Source organism: Sesamum indicum, linkage group LG9 (assembly GCF_026168435.1).
Source record: "Sesamum indicum cultivar Baizhima isolate 11 linkage group LG9, ASM2616843v1, whole genome shotgun sequence".
In the NCBI taxonomy this organism is placed as follows: domain Eukaryota; kingdom Viridiplantae; phylum Streptophyta; class Magnoliopsida; order Lamiales; family Pedaliaceae; genus Sesamum; species Sesamum indicum.
The window spans coordinates 18,146,601-18,160,791 of NC_142665.1; the positions used below are offsets into that span (position 1 = coordinate 18,146,601).

General features: G+C 35.4%; 2 protein-coding genes across 3 annotated transcripts; both read left to right on the forward strand.

Annotated features, from left to right (window-relative positions):
• Window positions 1–420: 420 nt before the first annotated feature.
• Window positions 421–6,543, forward strand: LOC105178187 (uncharacterized). 2 transcript variants are annotated; one of them, XM_011101597.3, is made up of 6 exons: window positions 421–731; window positions 1,639–1,818; window positions 2,421–2,500; window positions 3,162–4,859; window positions 4,957–5,122; window positions 5,632–6,543. In XM_011101597.3, the coding sequence occupies exons 2-6, from the start codon at window positions 1,779–1,781 to the stop codon at window positions 6,276–6,278; spliced, it is 2,631 nt and encodes an 876-aa protein (XP_011099899.1). In that variant the 5' UTR covers window positions 421–731; window positions 1,639–1,778; the 3' UTR covers window positions 6,279–6,543. The 2 variants fall into 2 exon arrangements, with proteins under 2 accessions (XP_011099899.1, XP_011099898.1); XM_011101596.3 differs by lacking the exon at window positions 421–731 and adding an exon at window positions 1,456–1,538.
• Window positions 6,544–10,490: 3,947 nt separating this feature from the next.
• On the forward strand, window positions 10,491–13,932 carry WOX13 (WUSCHEL related homeobox 13). Its single transcript, XM_011101594.3, has 3 exons — window positions 10,491–10,801; window positions 11,556–12,086; window positions 13,592–13,932. Exons 1-3 carry the CDS (start codon window positions 10,606–10,608, stop codon window positions 13,675–13,677), a joined length of 813 nt encoding a protein of 270 aa, XP_011099896.1. The 5' UTR covers window positions 10,491–10,605; the 3' UTR covers window positions 13,678–13,932.
• The last annotated feature ends 259 nt before the right edge of the window (window positions 13,933–14,191 follow it).

The following is a 14,191-nucleotide window of genomic DNA, read 5'->3' on the forward strand; positions in this document are numbered from 1 at the left end:
ATAGTTTATTTACACAAACTATCATTATTTTTGCTGATTATAAAAATCACCCCTAACAGCCAAAAGTAAAGATAGTTTGTGTAATGATGTTGACATTGTTCGAAGGTTGTGGGTGTGACTTTTAGAAAGTAGCGATGGTTCATGTAAATAATATTAATACTTTTTATGAGTGGAGGTATAATTTTTAAAAAATTAAAAATAATTTATATGAATAAATTATATATCAGAAGATATAAATATAATTATTATCGAAAATTTTGAGTGGAATAAATAGCGTTATTAAATTGTATTACATATATCAAACTATTGGCCTGAACGACAATCCACCGTAAACTCCAATAGTCCTCCCAGCAGCTGATTATTAATTATATATGATAATCCTCCAATCAAAATAAATATAAAAGAAAAAGGGGGGAGAGAGAGAGAGAGAGAGAGAGAGAGAGAGAGAGAGAGAGAGAGTGGCTTTTGGGTTGCTGGCGGTGTGATTTCCAGCAATGGATTGTCATGTTAAAAGCACAACTTTTCTTCCCTCATTATTATTTGTACTTCATTCTCTCTTAAACCATTTCTTCTTATTCTGTGGCGTCTGCACAAATTTTAGCTCGCAGATCATAGTTTGCTGTGGTTTTCTCGCTGCCATTTCTTTGCAATTTCGTTTTCTCGCAGCTGGAGGTTGAAGTCTGACCTTTTAGCTAACTTGTAATGGTGGTGAAGCATGTGAGGTCTCAATGGTTAGTTCCTGATCTTGGGTAAATTTGTGTGACTGAGACGTGAATTTCGCTCCATGCTCATGTGTTCTTCAGTGTTTGGTTTGGATCAGAGCTTTTAACTTTGTTGGAGATTTTGTTAGATTTGGAATGTGTTAATCTAAGGTGGTTCAGTTCTTGATATCGTAATTTGTTCCGTTTATCTATTGTCTTGTTTGTTATCCTTTACTGATGACGAAATCGGATGATGTTATTGATTGTACAGTCGTGTAATTGTGTTAGTGAGAAGCGTGAAATTTGACAATTATGTCATTTGATGTTTATTTTATGTAATGGAAATGTTTCCAGTTGGGAACTAATTTTACTTTATAAGTTTCATGTCATATCGGGGGAAAAAAAAACGATCATAAGTTTCATGCAATTCTCGTTTGTCATTTAAATCAACGATTTTAAATTATTTTGTTCAGTTACTTATTCTGTTCTATGGAGATTAACCTTTTAGTTTCCTTTGCAAAACTACAATCATTTTGATAGAGAAATTTCTCTTTGTGCACAAAGAAGGAAAGTTACGTCTCTCAGTAGACATAAGTGTTGAAATGGATTCAAATGATTAAAATGTGCTGAAAAAAGCAAGAATAGTTGGTTTCTTCAGTTCACCGGCAATTATTACTTGTATGATTGATTCATCCTTTATTTGGAGAATTCATAACCATAATAAAAAGAATCACTTAAGTTTGATTTATCTGAGTTCAGTTGCGCTCTATGGTTCTGTGATGCTGCAAGGGCCAATGTGTTTTCTTGTTTTGCAGGAAATGTCATAATGTTCTTGCAGTTATGTGAACCATGTTTTCTTTAATCCGAAAAAATATACTATTGATGCAATTTATTATTGTATAACGCGCGCTATATTGGTGAACCATGTTGTATGCAGGACTGGACTGGCCTGCTCTTTGCTCCTTATATTGGTGAAGATAAAGAATTTGGTTTAATGATATAATAGGAAGATGGCTAGTTGAGCCTATTGTGTCTTTACCGATAACTGTTGTTGCTAAAAGAGCTTGTTTCAACTCCATGGCCAAGAAAAAATTTACAAGCATGAGACATGTTGGCGGTAAGTATGTAGACAGCAAATTTCTAAGATCCTTATCTTAATTCATTTCTACGCTACCACTGGAAATTGTTCAAAAGGTATCCATGATGGAATTAATTATTGGATGTAAGATTAATTTTGTGTAACTTCACTGAGTAGTTTTTCCTATATCATTGAACTATTGGTTATTTGCTTAGCCATCCAACTTAGTATTTGATTGTGCTGTGCACTGAGCCAGTGTTTTCTGCTTTTCACATTAGTGGCTCCAATTCATTATATAACTTTTTATTAGTGGTTTCTATTCTGGAAGTATTGTTGTTGTCCAAATAATCAGCAAATGCACCTATGGCCATCTTCAAGTTAACTTCTGAAATGATTTGACTGATTGGGAGTGCTAATTTTCCAAAATACTTTTCATGAATGTATCCAAATATGATTAGTGATAGGTAATATCCTTATAATAATAACAGGTGGGTATTGTTGGGACGTTGTCATTATATTATGAGGATCAATCTGCAGCGGACAATTTTTTATGAAATGAAAAAAATGAAAGTCTACATGTTCTTCTATGTTCTTGCCTGCAAATTAACTAGAGCGAATGCTCATTTTTTACTATTTTCCAGGTTTAGAAGCTCCTAGAAACAGTTCGGAGCTACCAGTTGAGACATCCTATGGCTTGTATGCAGGGAGAGATAGTGTACTGGTAATAACGTTACTTTGTTTTGATTTTATGACTGTTTGAGATTTTGCATGTGTTGTGGTTGTTGAGTATTGAACTTTTACGATACTTTGTGCCTTCCGCTGATGTACAATAAAAGACTAAAAATCTGGGGTTCTTTTATGATAATTCTTCCTTGTGCAACAGGGTAGTGTAGAGACGCATTACCTTCCTGCACTCTTCTTCTTAGGATTCATGCTCTTTGTGAGATAGGTTCAAGGAGAATGAAGTTGCGTTCTCTGAAAAATATGGGTTGGCAATGACCTTTTATAGGAGGGTTTGGAGGTTTAGTGGTTGTATCCTCTCTGCAGTAGTTGTCCTGGAGTTCCATTAGTTGTCAATACATCAATTCTCTTTACGACCTATTTGTCCAATAGACCGAGATATTTTGATGGAAACTGGTATTTTTGCGTGCTCTCTTACTGTAGGTGTATTTTAGTGGTCTATGCTCTCAGTCTTTGATTATCCTACAGTCCCCTCTTTGCATATTACGCTTAATCATTGGTCTTTCCTGATGTATCATTTGATTCCCAACTGCTAAAGCTTAGTATTATCCATGAGTGGAACAACCAAAATAATATTTCGAAGGTATTCACTTGTTTGTTTCCCATGAATAACATTTCATTGTGTTGCTAAATTTATCCAGTATTCTTGTCATCTGACGAACTGTTATTCCACCGAGGCTCCAATCAAGAAGTTGATCAGTGAAGAGATTTCTAAAAGACCAAACACCAGACAAAATGGACTGAGCATAGTGGCTCGTCTAATGGGAGTTGATATGTTACCATTTGATTTGGGGCAAGCACCAAAAATAGTTGAAAAAAATAATGAAACTCCTGCACCCATGGTGATGGACAAGGAAAGGTCAAAAAAGGGGTCGGTTGTCTGTGATCAATCTACAACATGTTCCTCAACACAGCCAGACTTTGGTTCTTTTGGTTACAATTTTGATAGATATTCTGATCATTTCACTAGCCGCATCAACCTGAAGAAGCCTAAACCCCGAGAACACCCTCAAGAACAGGAGCTGCAGAAGTTTAAGAAAGATTTTGAAGCATGGCAAGCAACACGATTTAAAGAGTGTTCTAAGGTTGTAGATATCAGCAATGATCCAACCCAGTGGATAGCCAAAGATGACCTCAAGAGGGAAAAGGTGTTTCTTTATGCTAATTCCCAGAGAGTGACAACAAGGGGGAGGTTGATGGAACCTAACAATCTCTCTGTAACAGCAGGTCCACATGAAATACTTACTTCATGTAATTCTGAAAAGAAAAAGGATCATACTTTAGCTGGGGTAGAGGAATCTCCCTATTCAGATAGAATGCCAGTGACAGAGTTGCGGACCTCTCAACTGACTAATGCTGATCACCAATGGGGTGCTGTTTCTGCTCCCACCAAGATAGTGATTTTGAGGCCTGGTCCTGACAAAATTGGCGTCAGTGAAGAAGATTCATGGAATGGTACTCCTTGCACTTCGGCAAAAAGGGGTAGCATAGAAGATTTTCTTGAAGAGGTGAAGGAAAGGCTGAAGTTGGAGCTGCAAGGTAAAAGTTCAAAAAGTACAGCGACTAGAGGAGGAACTGAGAGCCGTTATCAGGAAAAGCCATCACAACCAAGACAAATAGCTCAATGTATTGCACAAAAAATGAGAGACAGTGTCTCGAAGGACCTTGAGGTGAATTTACTTCGTTCAGAGTCTGCAAGATCTTATAGCAGTGATATTCAGTTAAATGGAACAGGTCACCCTGAGTTTATTAGCAGAGATACAAGGAGATCGTTGACAGAGAGGTTAAGGAATGTTCTTAAAGGCGAAATACATACAGAAATTCCAACAGTTTCAACTAAAAGTTCAAGATCATTATCAGTGTTAGATTATGAGAAGAGAGCTGAAAAGTCAAGGCACATATGGATTGATGATAAAATGGGCTGCTCCGAAAGCTGTATGAATGATATAGAAAAGCAAAGTAGGTCTTTCAGACAGGATCCATGTGATGGTGGAATGCACAACAAGGAACTTTCTCCTGGGAACCTTATTAGATCTTTGTCTGCTCCAGTGTCCGGAACATTTGGCAAGCTCCTTCTGGAAGATCGCCATATATTGACCGGGGCCCAGATAAGGAGGAAACATGAAATTGTTGAGAATATCTCGATGAGTGCCAAGAAAAAGAAGGATAAATTCAACATACGGGAAAAGGTTTCAAGCTTTCGATACAGCTTTACCCTTAGAGGTAGGCTGCTTCATAGGAGAGTTCAGTCAGTGGATGATTTACATTATAATAAACATGATCTCTACAATGATGTGACAAGCGGACCAACGGTGACGTGGAATTTCTGTGAAACAAATGTGAGGATCTTATTTGACTCTTGATCGACTTTTAACTTCTTAAAAGAAGTGATAGTCTGATGCCAATTTGTTGTATATCTGTTCTTATTCTTATTAGGAGAACTCCACTGAAGTGCCACCAAGCCCAGCATCTGTATGCAGTACTCCCTGTGAGGAATTTGGGAGACCAGCAGATCATACGAGCCAAACATCATCAGGTGTACTTCCGCTGGAGGACAGTGAAATGCTCCCTGTTTTCCATCAAATAAACTCAGACTTGAATGGTAAGTGAAGTTGCACTTTCTAGTTTACTTTTGTAGTACAAAGCCCTTCTGCACTAGCAAGTTTTCCAGAAAGGTATCTTTGCTATGCTAGATTTCTGTAACACCAAAGCTAAAGATACACCAGCCAGCTAGAGATATTATCAACTAGCGTGGGTGCATGAATCAAGATTGTGTTTTGGCACTTTGTAATAAAGAGAGTTGCAAAATATAACAGGATAACCAGCATATTTAAAATCATAAAATTGGATCCCTATTTTTCAAGGTTTGTTTACTGGATTTGGGTTGAAACCCCACAACAACATAAACTTGTTTGTAATTAAATTTCACTCCTCTCATTTAATGGAACCATATTTGTAGCCAACAAATAGATGCAAGCAATTCAAATAGCAACCCATAATGGGTCATTCAGTTCTATGACTCTTCTTGCTTTTTCTTCTCACCTTTTCCTCTAAATTTTCTGCATCAGCACTTCACCCTTATTCGCTTTCCCTGTTTTCACTACCAAACAGAGTCAGAGAAAAAGCTAAATCAACCGAAATGCACTGGCCTCAAGGAGACCAAAGTTGAAGAGCCACCTCATGAAGTCGAAACTGACATAGATAATCCAGCCGAAGCCTACATAAGAGATTTACTTGTGGCTTCTGGGTTGTATGATGGTTCATGCATCCGGTCACCGTCAAAGTGGGGTCCACATTGCATACCTATCAGCCACCAGGTATTTGAAGAAGTGGAAGAGTCTTACAGACAAAGCACTGAAGTGGACGAAAGGTGTTCAAATCAGGAGGCAAAACTAAACCGCAAGATGATACTTGATTTGTTAAATGAAGCACTCCCTGCTGTACTTGGAGAACCAGCAAACACGGTTAGGTACATGGAAAAGGCTATTGATCCTGCGTTTAAGCCTCCTCATGGAAGGAAGTTAGTGTCTCGTGTGTGGGAAAGCATTCGAGTTTACGTGCATCCTTCAACTGATAGATCGGTTTATGTTCTTGATAACATGGTTGCTCGAGATTTAAAGTCCAAGACGTGGTCCAGGTTGATGGATGAGGGAAAATATGTGATGGGTGAAAATCTTGGGTCTGAGATCGCTGGTGATCTGATTGAGGAAATGGTCCAGGATATGTACTTACGAAGTCTTGAAGAGATTGCGAAGTAGGGTTGCTCGAATCATTCTCTTGCAAGGGACTTTGTCTAGTTAATAGACATAGCGGTAATAGTTGTAGAACTAGATTGTGTGATACAGCGAAAGAAATTGTCGAGAATAATGGGTGAAGATGCGTATAATATAGGCATGATGTGTATAATATAGCAAGGGGTTCATAGAAAAGGTTGTGGGTGCATATGTTCTTTTATTTATTTATTTATGGATATGAAAATGACAGAAATAGTTTCATTATTAATAATTATTTGTTTTCATTGTATTATAAGGAGTTATAATCGAGTTTGTCTGTCCTATTTTATATATAAGAGGATCTAATTTTTAAGTACATGCGCGACTTTTAAAATTTAAATAAAATAAAGTAGGATAAGTTGAAGGACTGATTGCACCTGCATTCTCTTTCTAAAAATTTGAAATTATATATTTTTTAAAAAAATAAGAAATAATTAAAATTATATTTACTTGATATGAAAATATTTTACTTCTTAGATGATTGAAATTATACTTACACACGAAATAAAAAGCCTAGCACGCTTTTGTTGGCTGATTAGAAGCCCCATCATATACGATCTATTGAGCTTGCAGTAGATAGAAGCCTAATCATATGCGACCTACTGAGCTTGTAGTAAATTTATATCAATTTAATGTATGCCTACGGTATTACAAAAGTTTAACTAATTTACAGCTAATAGGTCTTGTAACACCTCTTCATCTTCTAAAACTCTCTATCATGGGCTCCGACCTTCGGGTCTCTTCATCAGGAATCTTCTATGTCCAACCAATAGCCTCCTTCATGAGCCTTCATCGCCTATAGAGAAAGCAAATCTTTTAATTAAAGGCATAAAACGAGAGAGAAGAAGAAAAATGAGAGACATACAGGCCCCACCCAACAAAAAGTAAAACCATACACAGGACCATATGTTTCGTGATAATTTCTATTATTAATTCAATTAACAAATACTTTTATTTTCAAAATAAATATGCTCCACATAACAAACTATGAATATAATAATGATATCCAATATCATAAATATTAAATGACACAATTATATACAGAAAAATATATATTTAATAATGTCACTAAAAATGGATATTTGCACCCTAAATCCAATGTGCTTCTTTTTTTTTTTTAATGGAAACTAATTTTGATTTTAATTTGAGGCTTATTTAATTTTAAAAATATCTAATCTAACTAAAATCAGACAAAAATTAAAAGTTAAAAAATGTAGAAAAAAAATGAGAAATTCAATTTTTCAAAAAAGAATGATACAACACAACCAACAGGCTCCCATCGGCTGCCGGCTGTGCCCAGATGCGCAGGCACCGCCAAGTGCGCCGGAGTGCTGCGAGCCAAAGCACGTAGCAAGGTGTGCGCCTTATGCCTGGCTAACTACGCAGATAGATGTGCGGCTGCGCGTGTGCCTGCTGCTGCTGCTTGTTTTTTGCAAAACCCTAAAAAATCCACATCTTTTTTCTTCTTTTTTGCAAAAAGAACTGAAACTACATAATTAGGGATTTTTATCTATGGGATGGTTTCATCTCTATTCCAAGTGAGTACAAACTTGTCCTAATTGACTTTTTCCTATTCAATTTTGTCGTTTAATTTATTGATTTAATCTGATCTTATTTTTCATTTTTAGTACGTAGTTACAAAAAATCAAAGTTAATTATGGCTAAAATTTCGAAAAACTTATATAATCCAATCTAAAAATACTATAAAAAAAAATTCCAAGTCAATAAATTTAAAATTAAATCTTAACAATATCTATTAAATATTGACAATTGATAAGATTTTGAACACGATTAATCAATAATTGTCATAATTTTTAGCTCCGATTTCTAGTATTCATTTTCCATGCATGGTTCTCAGCTACTGCTACTATTTTGGCGAGTTCTCCTAAAACAATGATAAATAATCAATGTTTTGATAATAATTAAAGAATATATCATATTTTTTTATGGTGATATGATAATTGGATTTGATATGAATATTTTGATGGCAGCTCATGAGCATCAATATCATGAAATATTTACCATATATGAAAACTTTGTTTATTCTCACTCGCAAAATCATATGTATATATCATCCATAAGTTTGCATGCGATGCTAATCAATGCATTTGTGTATTCTGGTTTATATATGCTCTTTATATGTTGGAATTCTCTTTGTCGTGCGCATCTCTAGTTGGGCCATGAATTTTCGGACATGACTGCTTCAGTTCTTTTCCCTTCTGTCAAATAAATATTCCATTTGTACCTGAAACATAAGGGACAAGGTTAGAGTCTATTGGATAAATGCATGCCATTAGTGACATACGTAGAACGTCTACATAATTTTAGTGGATTAGTTGACAAGGTTGTCAAGTTGACTGAATTGACTTGTGAAAATCATTATAAGGAAGTTTTAGAGGCTTAATTGGTATAACTAGGATTTTCGACTTCGATAGTACATGATTAGTCTTTTAACTTGAAGAATCGTGGTAGTTGAATGCATATGATGATTGTATCTTGGATTTGACGAGAGATAATCATGTGTTCAATCTAGCCGTTATAAGCCTTTTCTAGTGTAGTCGGAGTATGTAGCGAGGATGGTGGATTTGAAGATAGAATTTGTCCCCTGTCAATATATGATGGATATATCTCCTATGCGCTTTGAAATAGTTTAGACTCTTTAAATCTATAGCCACAGTGATTGGTCGAATAGCGAATGGTATCTTATATCGATCCATAGAGTAAAGGCATCTCGAGTATTAAGCACAGTTGTTTAGTTTGGGATGGGAAGCAACGCCTAATTTCATACCTTAAACTAAGCTCGCGGGTCGGCTCACGATCTTTTTATTTTTTTAATATTTTTATATATTTAAGTACACATATGATCGTATATCAAGTTAATAAACAAAATATTTATAATATAGCATAATTATATCCAAACAATATCTCATATTTTAATTTTATATCATCATAAAAGTATGGTATTTCAAAATCTATCTAAAAATAAGCATAATTTTTTATTTTTAAATTATCTAATAGTTGAAGAAAATTAAAAATATAATTTTGTTAAAATATAATAAATAAATATTCTTAAATAATTATTATTTTAATTATAAAATAAATTAGTAAAGCTCGAACTCGAGCTTTAACTTTTTCCAGAACTCGACTCAAACTCTTTACATTCTTAAATAAATTGATCTCGACTAATTTACATCTCTAAGTCTACATCCTTCTAATCAAATAATTCATTCGGGCTCAAACTATCACTTATTTCACATTAAAGAAAAAAAGTATTACAATCCATCAGTGCTTTTTTATTTTTAATGCACATTTTAAATCAATCTTAGTTTTAAATATTTTAAAAAAATTTATTTAGATCACCGAAATTAAGGGATGTACGATCTTATGATTGATGTGTGTATATACATATATATATGTATATATGCTGCAAAACAAAAAATGTACCTTGGACATAGATCACCAAACTTTGATTATCAATCACTTTTAAATATTTTTAGAAAATTCATTTAGATCACCGAAATCAAGGGATGTACGACATTATGATTGATGTGTGTATATACATATATATATATATGTATATATGCTGCAAAACAAAAAATGTACCTTGACATAGATCACAGAACTTTGATTATCAATCGTACTTTTAAATATTTTTAAAAAATTCATTTAGATCACCGAAATCAAGAGATGTACGACCTTATAATTGATGTGCGTGTATATACATATATATGTATATATGCTGCAAAAGCAAAACATGCACCTTGACATAGATCAACGAACTTTGATTATCAATCTTACTTTTAAATATTTTTAGAAAATCCATTTAGATCACCGAAATCAAGGGATGTATGATCTTATATTGATGTGTGTATATACATATATATGTATCTATGCTGCAAAACAAAATATGTACCTTAGACATAGATCACCGAACTTTGATTATCAATCTTACTTTAAAATATTTTTAGAAAATTTATTTAGATCATCGAAATTAAAGAATGTATGATATAATTGATATATATATATATATATACTGCAAAACAAAAAATGTACCTTGACATAGATCACCGAACTTTGATTACAAATGGGCCACTCGCCGATGATTTCGGGGAAGAAAAGTAGAAAATTTGGCATTCTATTCTCCGCACATGAGTATACTTTGTCGTTATCCGTATAAAAACACATACATATGATCATTATTGCCTTCTTGACTCTCTTGCTTAGCTTTGTCGTTACCTTTTTCCTGTACTCTTTTTCTTTACCAACAAATTCTGGGCACTGCTGCACAAGAAAGTGAAAAATCTGTTGAGTGATGGAGTGGGAAAAGCAACCGCCGCAACAGGCGGAGGAGCCCAGTGGCGGCGGCGGTGCTGGGGGAGGGATGTTTGTGAAGGTAATGACAGACGAGCAGATGGAAGTCCTCCGCAAGCAGATAGCTGTGTACGCCACCATCTGTGAACAGCTTGTTGAGTTGCACAAATCCCTTACGTCCCAGAACGAACTTGCTGGTATGGATTATCGGTCATATGGAATCATGGAAGAATTTTGGTTTTTTGTGGAAGAAGTTAAGAAATGGAAAAAGAAAGAGTAGCAAAAAATCTTGATAATTGTTTGCAGTTCTGTTTTTCATTTTCTTTCATCAGTGTGGTCCTGATTGAAAGAAAGCTTTCATCTTTTGGATTGAAATGTGAAGGGGAGAATGCAGTAGATAGAGAAATTGATGATTCTTGGGGGATTTTACTGTTCATTATCTACTTTACTATTTCTTGGTATCTTGAGTTATTGATACCACTTGCTTTTGTTCCCTGCTTTGTATACTCTTCTCCTTGTCTGCTAAATTGAGTTGTTTAGTCTTCCCAATCTTAGTCAGGTTTATGTGACAATTGGTCAAAGTTTTCGAATTAATTTAGCTATGCTGAATTGTTTCTTTTTTTGTGCTTGAAGATTTCTGGCATGATGATTCAAAGTGAGTGCTCTGATAGATTTCTCGGTACCATTTTCTTTGGTTTCTTTGTTTCCCGTGTTCCATTGTTGTTGATAAATGGGGTATCCAGCAAATGCAGCCTAATTTTTATGCTTTTATGGTTCTGTGCTTAGATTTACAGTAAGTTTAGTCACCCTGAGGCTTATAGGTTTTCAGTATTAAAGTATGGATAGTGATCAACTTACTGATGGCCTTTCTCTTGATCCCATGTTGCTTTATTGTACTTGTTTTGTGTCTGCGCCTTCATGGGGAATATGCACTTTGCTTTCCTGCATCAGGAGTGAGGTTGGGAAATCTATATTGTGACCCCTTAATAACTTCTGGTGCCCATAAGATCACCGGAAGACAGCGCTGGACGCCAACACCTATGCAGCTTCAGATTCTGGAACGCATATTCGATCAAGGGATTGGAACGCCAAGCAAGCAGAAGATCAAAGAAATAACCACAGAGTTGTCTCAACATGGCCAGATTTCTGAAACGAATGTATATAATTGGTTTCAAAACAGGCGTGCAAGGTCAAAGAGGAAGCAACAGGCTGCACCAGCAAATAATGCTGAATCAGAAGTAGAGACGGAGGTAGAGTCACCAAATGAGAAGAAAACAAAGCCTGAGGAATTTCAAGCACATCACATTCTAAGTTCGAGAACGGAGGATCTCTGTTTCCAAACTCCTCAGGCTAGTTCTTCGATGCACTCCGTCGATCCACGTACCAGTAAACCTGAGCCTGTGTTGCCTTCAGAAGGAAGCTCAAAGTTTGGTGGCAGTTTTGGGCAAATACCATTTTATGGGAGTATGTTGCCGAATCCGAGTACGTAGTTCCTTCCAAAATCACAATTCCTCATTTGTTTTCTCTCTAGGTACTATAGATTGGCCTTTTGGGCTGGGAAATCGGGTGTTTGATATATTAGGTGGATACACAGCCTAAGACATATTTGGTTCTAGCGGACCAACTCAATCTTCAGCTTTCAGATAGTGAACCTATAGCCTCTTAAAGTCTTAATGTGGTGTGTATATGCTTCAAACATCACCCTTTTAAGAAAAGAGACATTTAGCAATCAGACGAACCAGACAGTCAATTTTCATTCTTTCCATCTTGACATCTTCTAAATATTCAGTATTTAACTTCTCACGAGGTCTACTTCAATACATTCCTTTAATACTGAGCTGGGTGTACAGCAGCACTCCAACTCAATGAAAGTGAATTACTCTTTGACTAATAAAAGATGATTTTAGATCTTATCTTAAAACATTAAGTGTGTTTCCAAGCACACCTATAAATGATATTCTTCGTTGGTTACGCATCTCACTTGAGTTATTCCCTTATACTGTGAAGCGAACCATAATAGCTATTAATTGTTAGAGCATGCACAAGAACCTAGTCTAAAGGTCAATAAGTAGCTTGATAAGTGAAGCGTAAGCACAATATGGCCCTGTGTATGTATATGTTTGTATGTGGATTAAGCATGCTAACATACATATATTCTTGCACATGAATTTACAGTGCATTTGTATATATATATATATATATATATATACAAGCACATACACATCATATTTTCAACTTATATATGCAAATAACTTATATGTAAGTATACACAAATGTATAAGATTCATATATACATTGTGTAGGGGATGCTTGCGTGTGGGAATATCTGCACTAGGTACTTTGTCATTCTTGTTTCTTGTGTAAATTTAAAGGAAAAGGAAAAGGAAATTCCAAGGAAAAAAAAAGATGTTTGCAAAGATCAAATGCTCTCTCTCTCTCTTACTATCTACACACATTTGCAAGTTGTAAATGTAGCTTTCCGGAATTCTGCTCTTGACTAGGGAGAGAAGCATTTCAATCTGATTAAGTTGTTTCTGGAAGTTATAAAAGCAAACAAGGGTAAACCTTTTCAACTTTGAAAAACTCAGGGATAGAGAATTAGCTTAGTTCTTGCAATCTTTTGTTCCTATTCTTGTTATAAGGTCATAGTTGCTGAATAAATAAATAAGTAGTTACATGTCTACGTGAATGATCTTCTTTTTGGTCCAAGCTACCAACATTTGAATCCTCATATCTATCAAGGGAGTATTTTGCATTAATGTTTTACTCAAACACCATGCCCTTAACAAGGTATCTTAGATGACATCTCTTGATAGCCGAGCTAGCAAAAAAATGTCAGCCCTTTCTATCTATTTACTCAGCTATCTTGGGACAAAAAGACTGCATATGTATGTCTCCTCAGATATTCCTATTATTGCAGCAATCCTCATTTTGCATATATACTTCCCTGTCTACATGCTTTGATCACATTAAGTTCACAAATGCAGGAATGGACCAGTTCATAGGAAAGATTGAAGTTCCAGGGAACTATAATCCTTATCTGCAACAAGATGACTACAACATGGATGGATAACCATATATTTGTTAACTTCTGATATAGATGTGTTTTACAAACTGAAATACTAGTTTCGGATGAACCGAGTAGCAGTCTTTCTACTCGACCTGGGTGACTAAGGCTGATCATCTTGTGTTCTTGGGGATATCCAAAACTGCACATGAAGGTGAAATTTATTCTGCTATTGCTTGTTATGGCGAATGAAATTATTACACAATTGTAAAACACTGCACAAAACCCATCCTTTAAGTCTTATTCATGTCTCTTTCTTTCTTCCTGGTGCTCCACAAGTGTAGTTGAGTGTCTTTTTGGTCTTATTTCCTCTTTGGACATTTGCAGTTTCCTTAATTTTCATGATGGTTCTCGTTGTCAACACGTCCGAACCTATGGTAATTCTTGCTCCAATTCCAAGACTAAGCTTATGAATTGTCAAATCAAAAATCCCTTTACAATTGAAGAGAGAACTGTAGTGTTTGAATGTGGGTGGGTGCACAAGACTATGGAGGAATGTCCTAAGTTGGCATTGACTATT

Excerpts from the sequence above, each read along its gene's own strand:
- LOC105178187 (XM_011101597.3), top strand. The coding sequence starts at position 1,779 with ATGGCCAAGAAAAAATTTACAAGCATGAGACATGTTGGCG. Across the intron at positions 4,860-4,956 it reads GGAATTTCTGTGAAACAAAT|GAGAACTCCACTGAAGTGCC; the intron begins GTGAGGATCTTA and ends TATTCTTATTAG. Across the intron at positions 5,123-5,631 it reads AATAAACTCAGACTTGAATG|AGTCAGAGAAAAAGCTAAAT; the intron begins GTAAGTGAAGTT and ends ACTACCAAACAG.
- WOX13 (XM_011101594.3), top strand. The coding sequence starts at position 10,606 with ATGGAGTGGGAAAAGCAACCGCCGCAACAGGCGGAGGAGCCCAGTGGC. Across the intron at positions 10,802-11,555 it reads GTCCCAGAACGAACTTGCTG|GAGTGAGGTTGGGAAATCTA; the intron begins GTATGGATTATC and ends TTCCTGCATCAG. Across the intron at positions 12,087-13,591 it reads GAGTATGTTGCCGAATCCGA|GAATGGACCAGTTCATAGGA; the intron begins GTACGTAGTTCC and ends TCACAAATGCAG.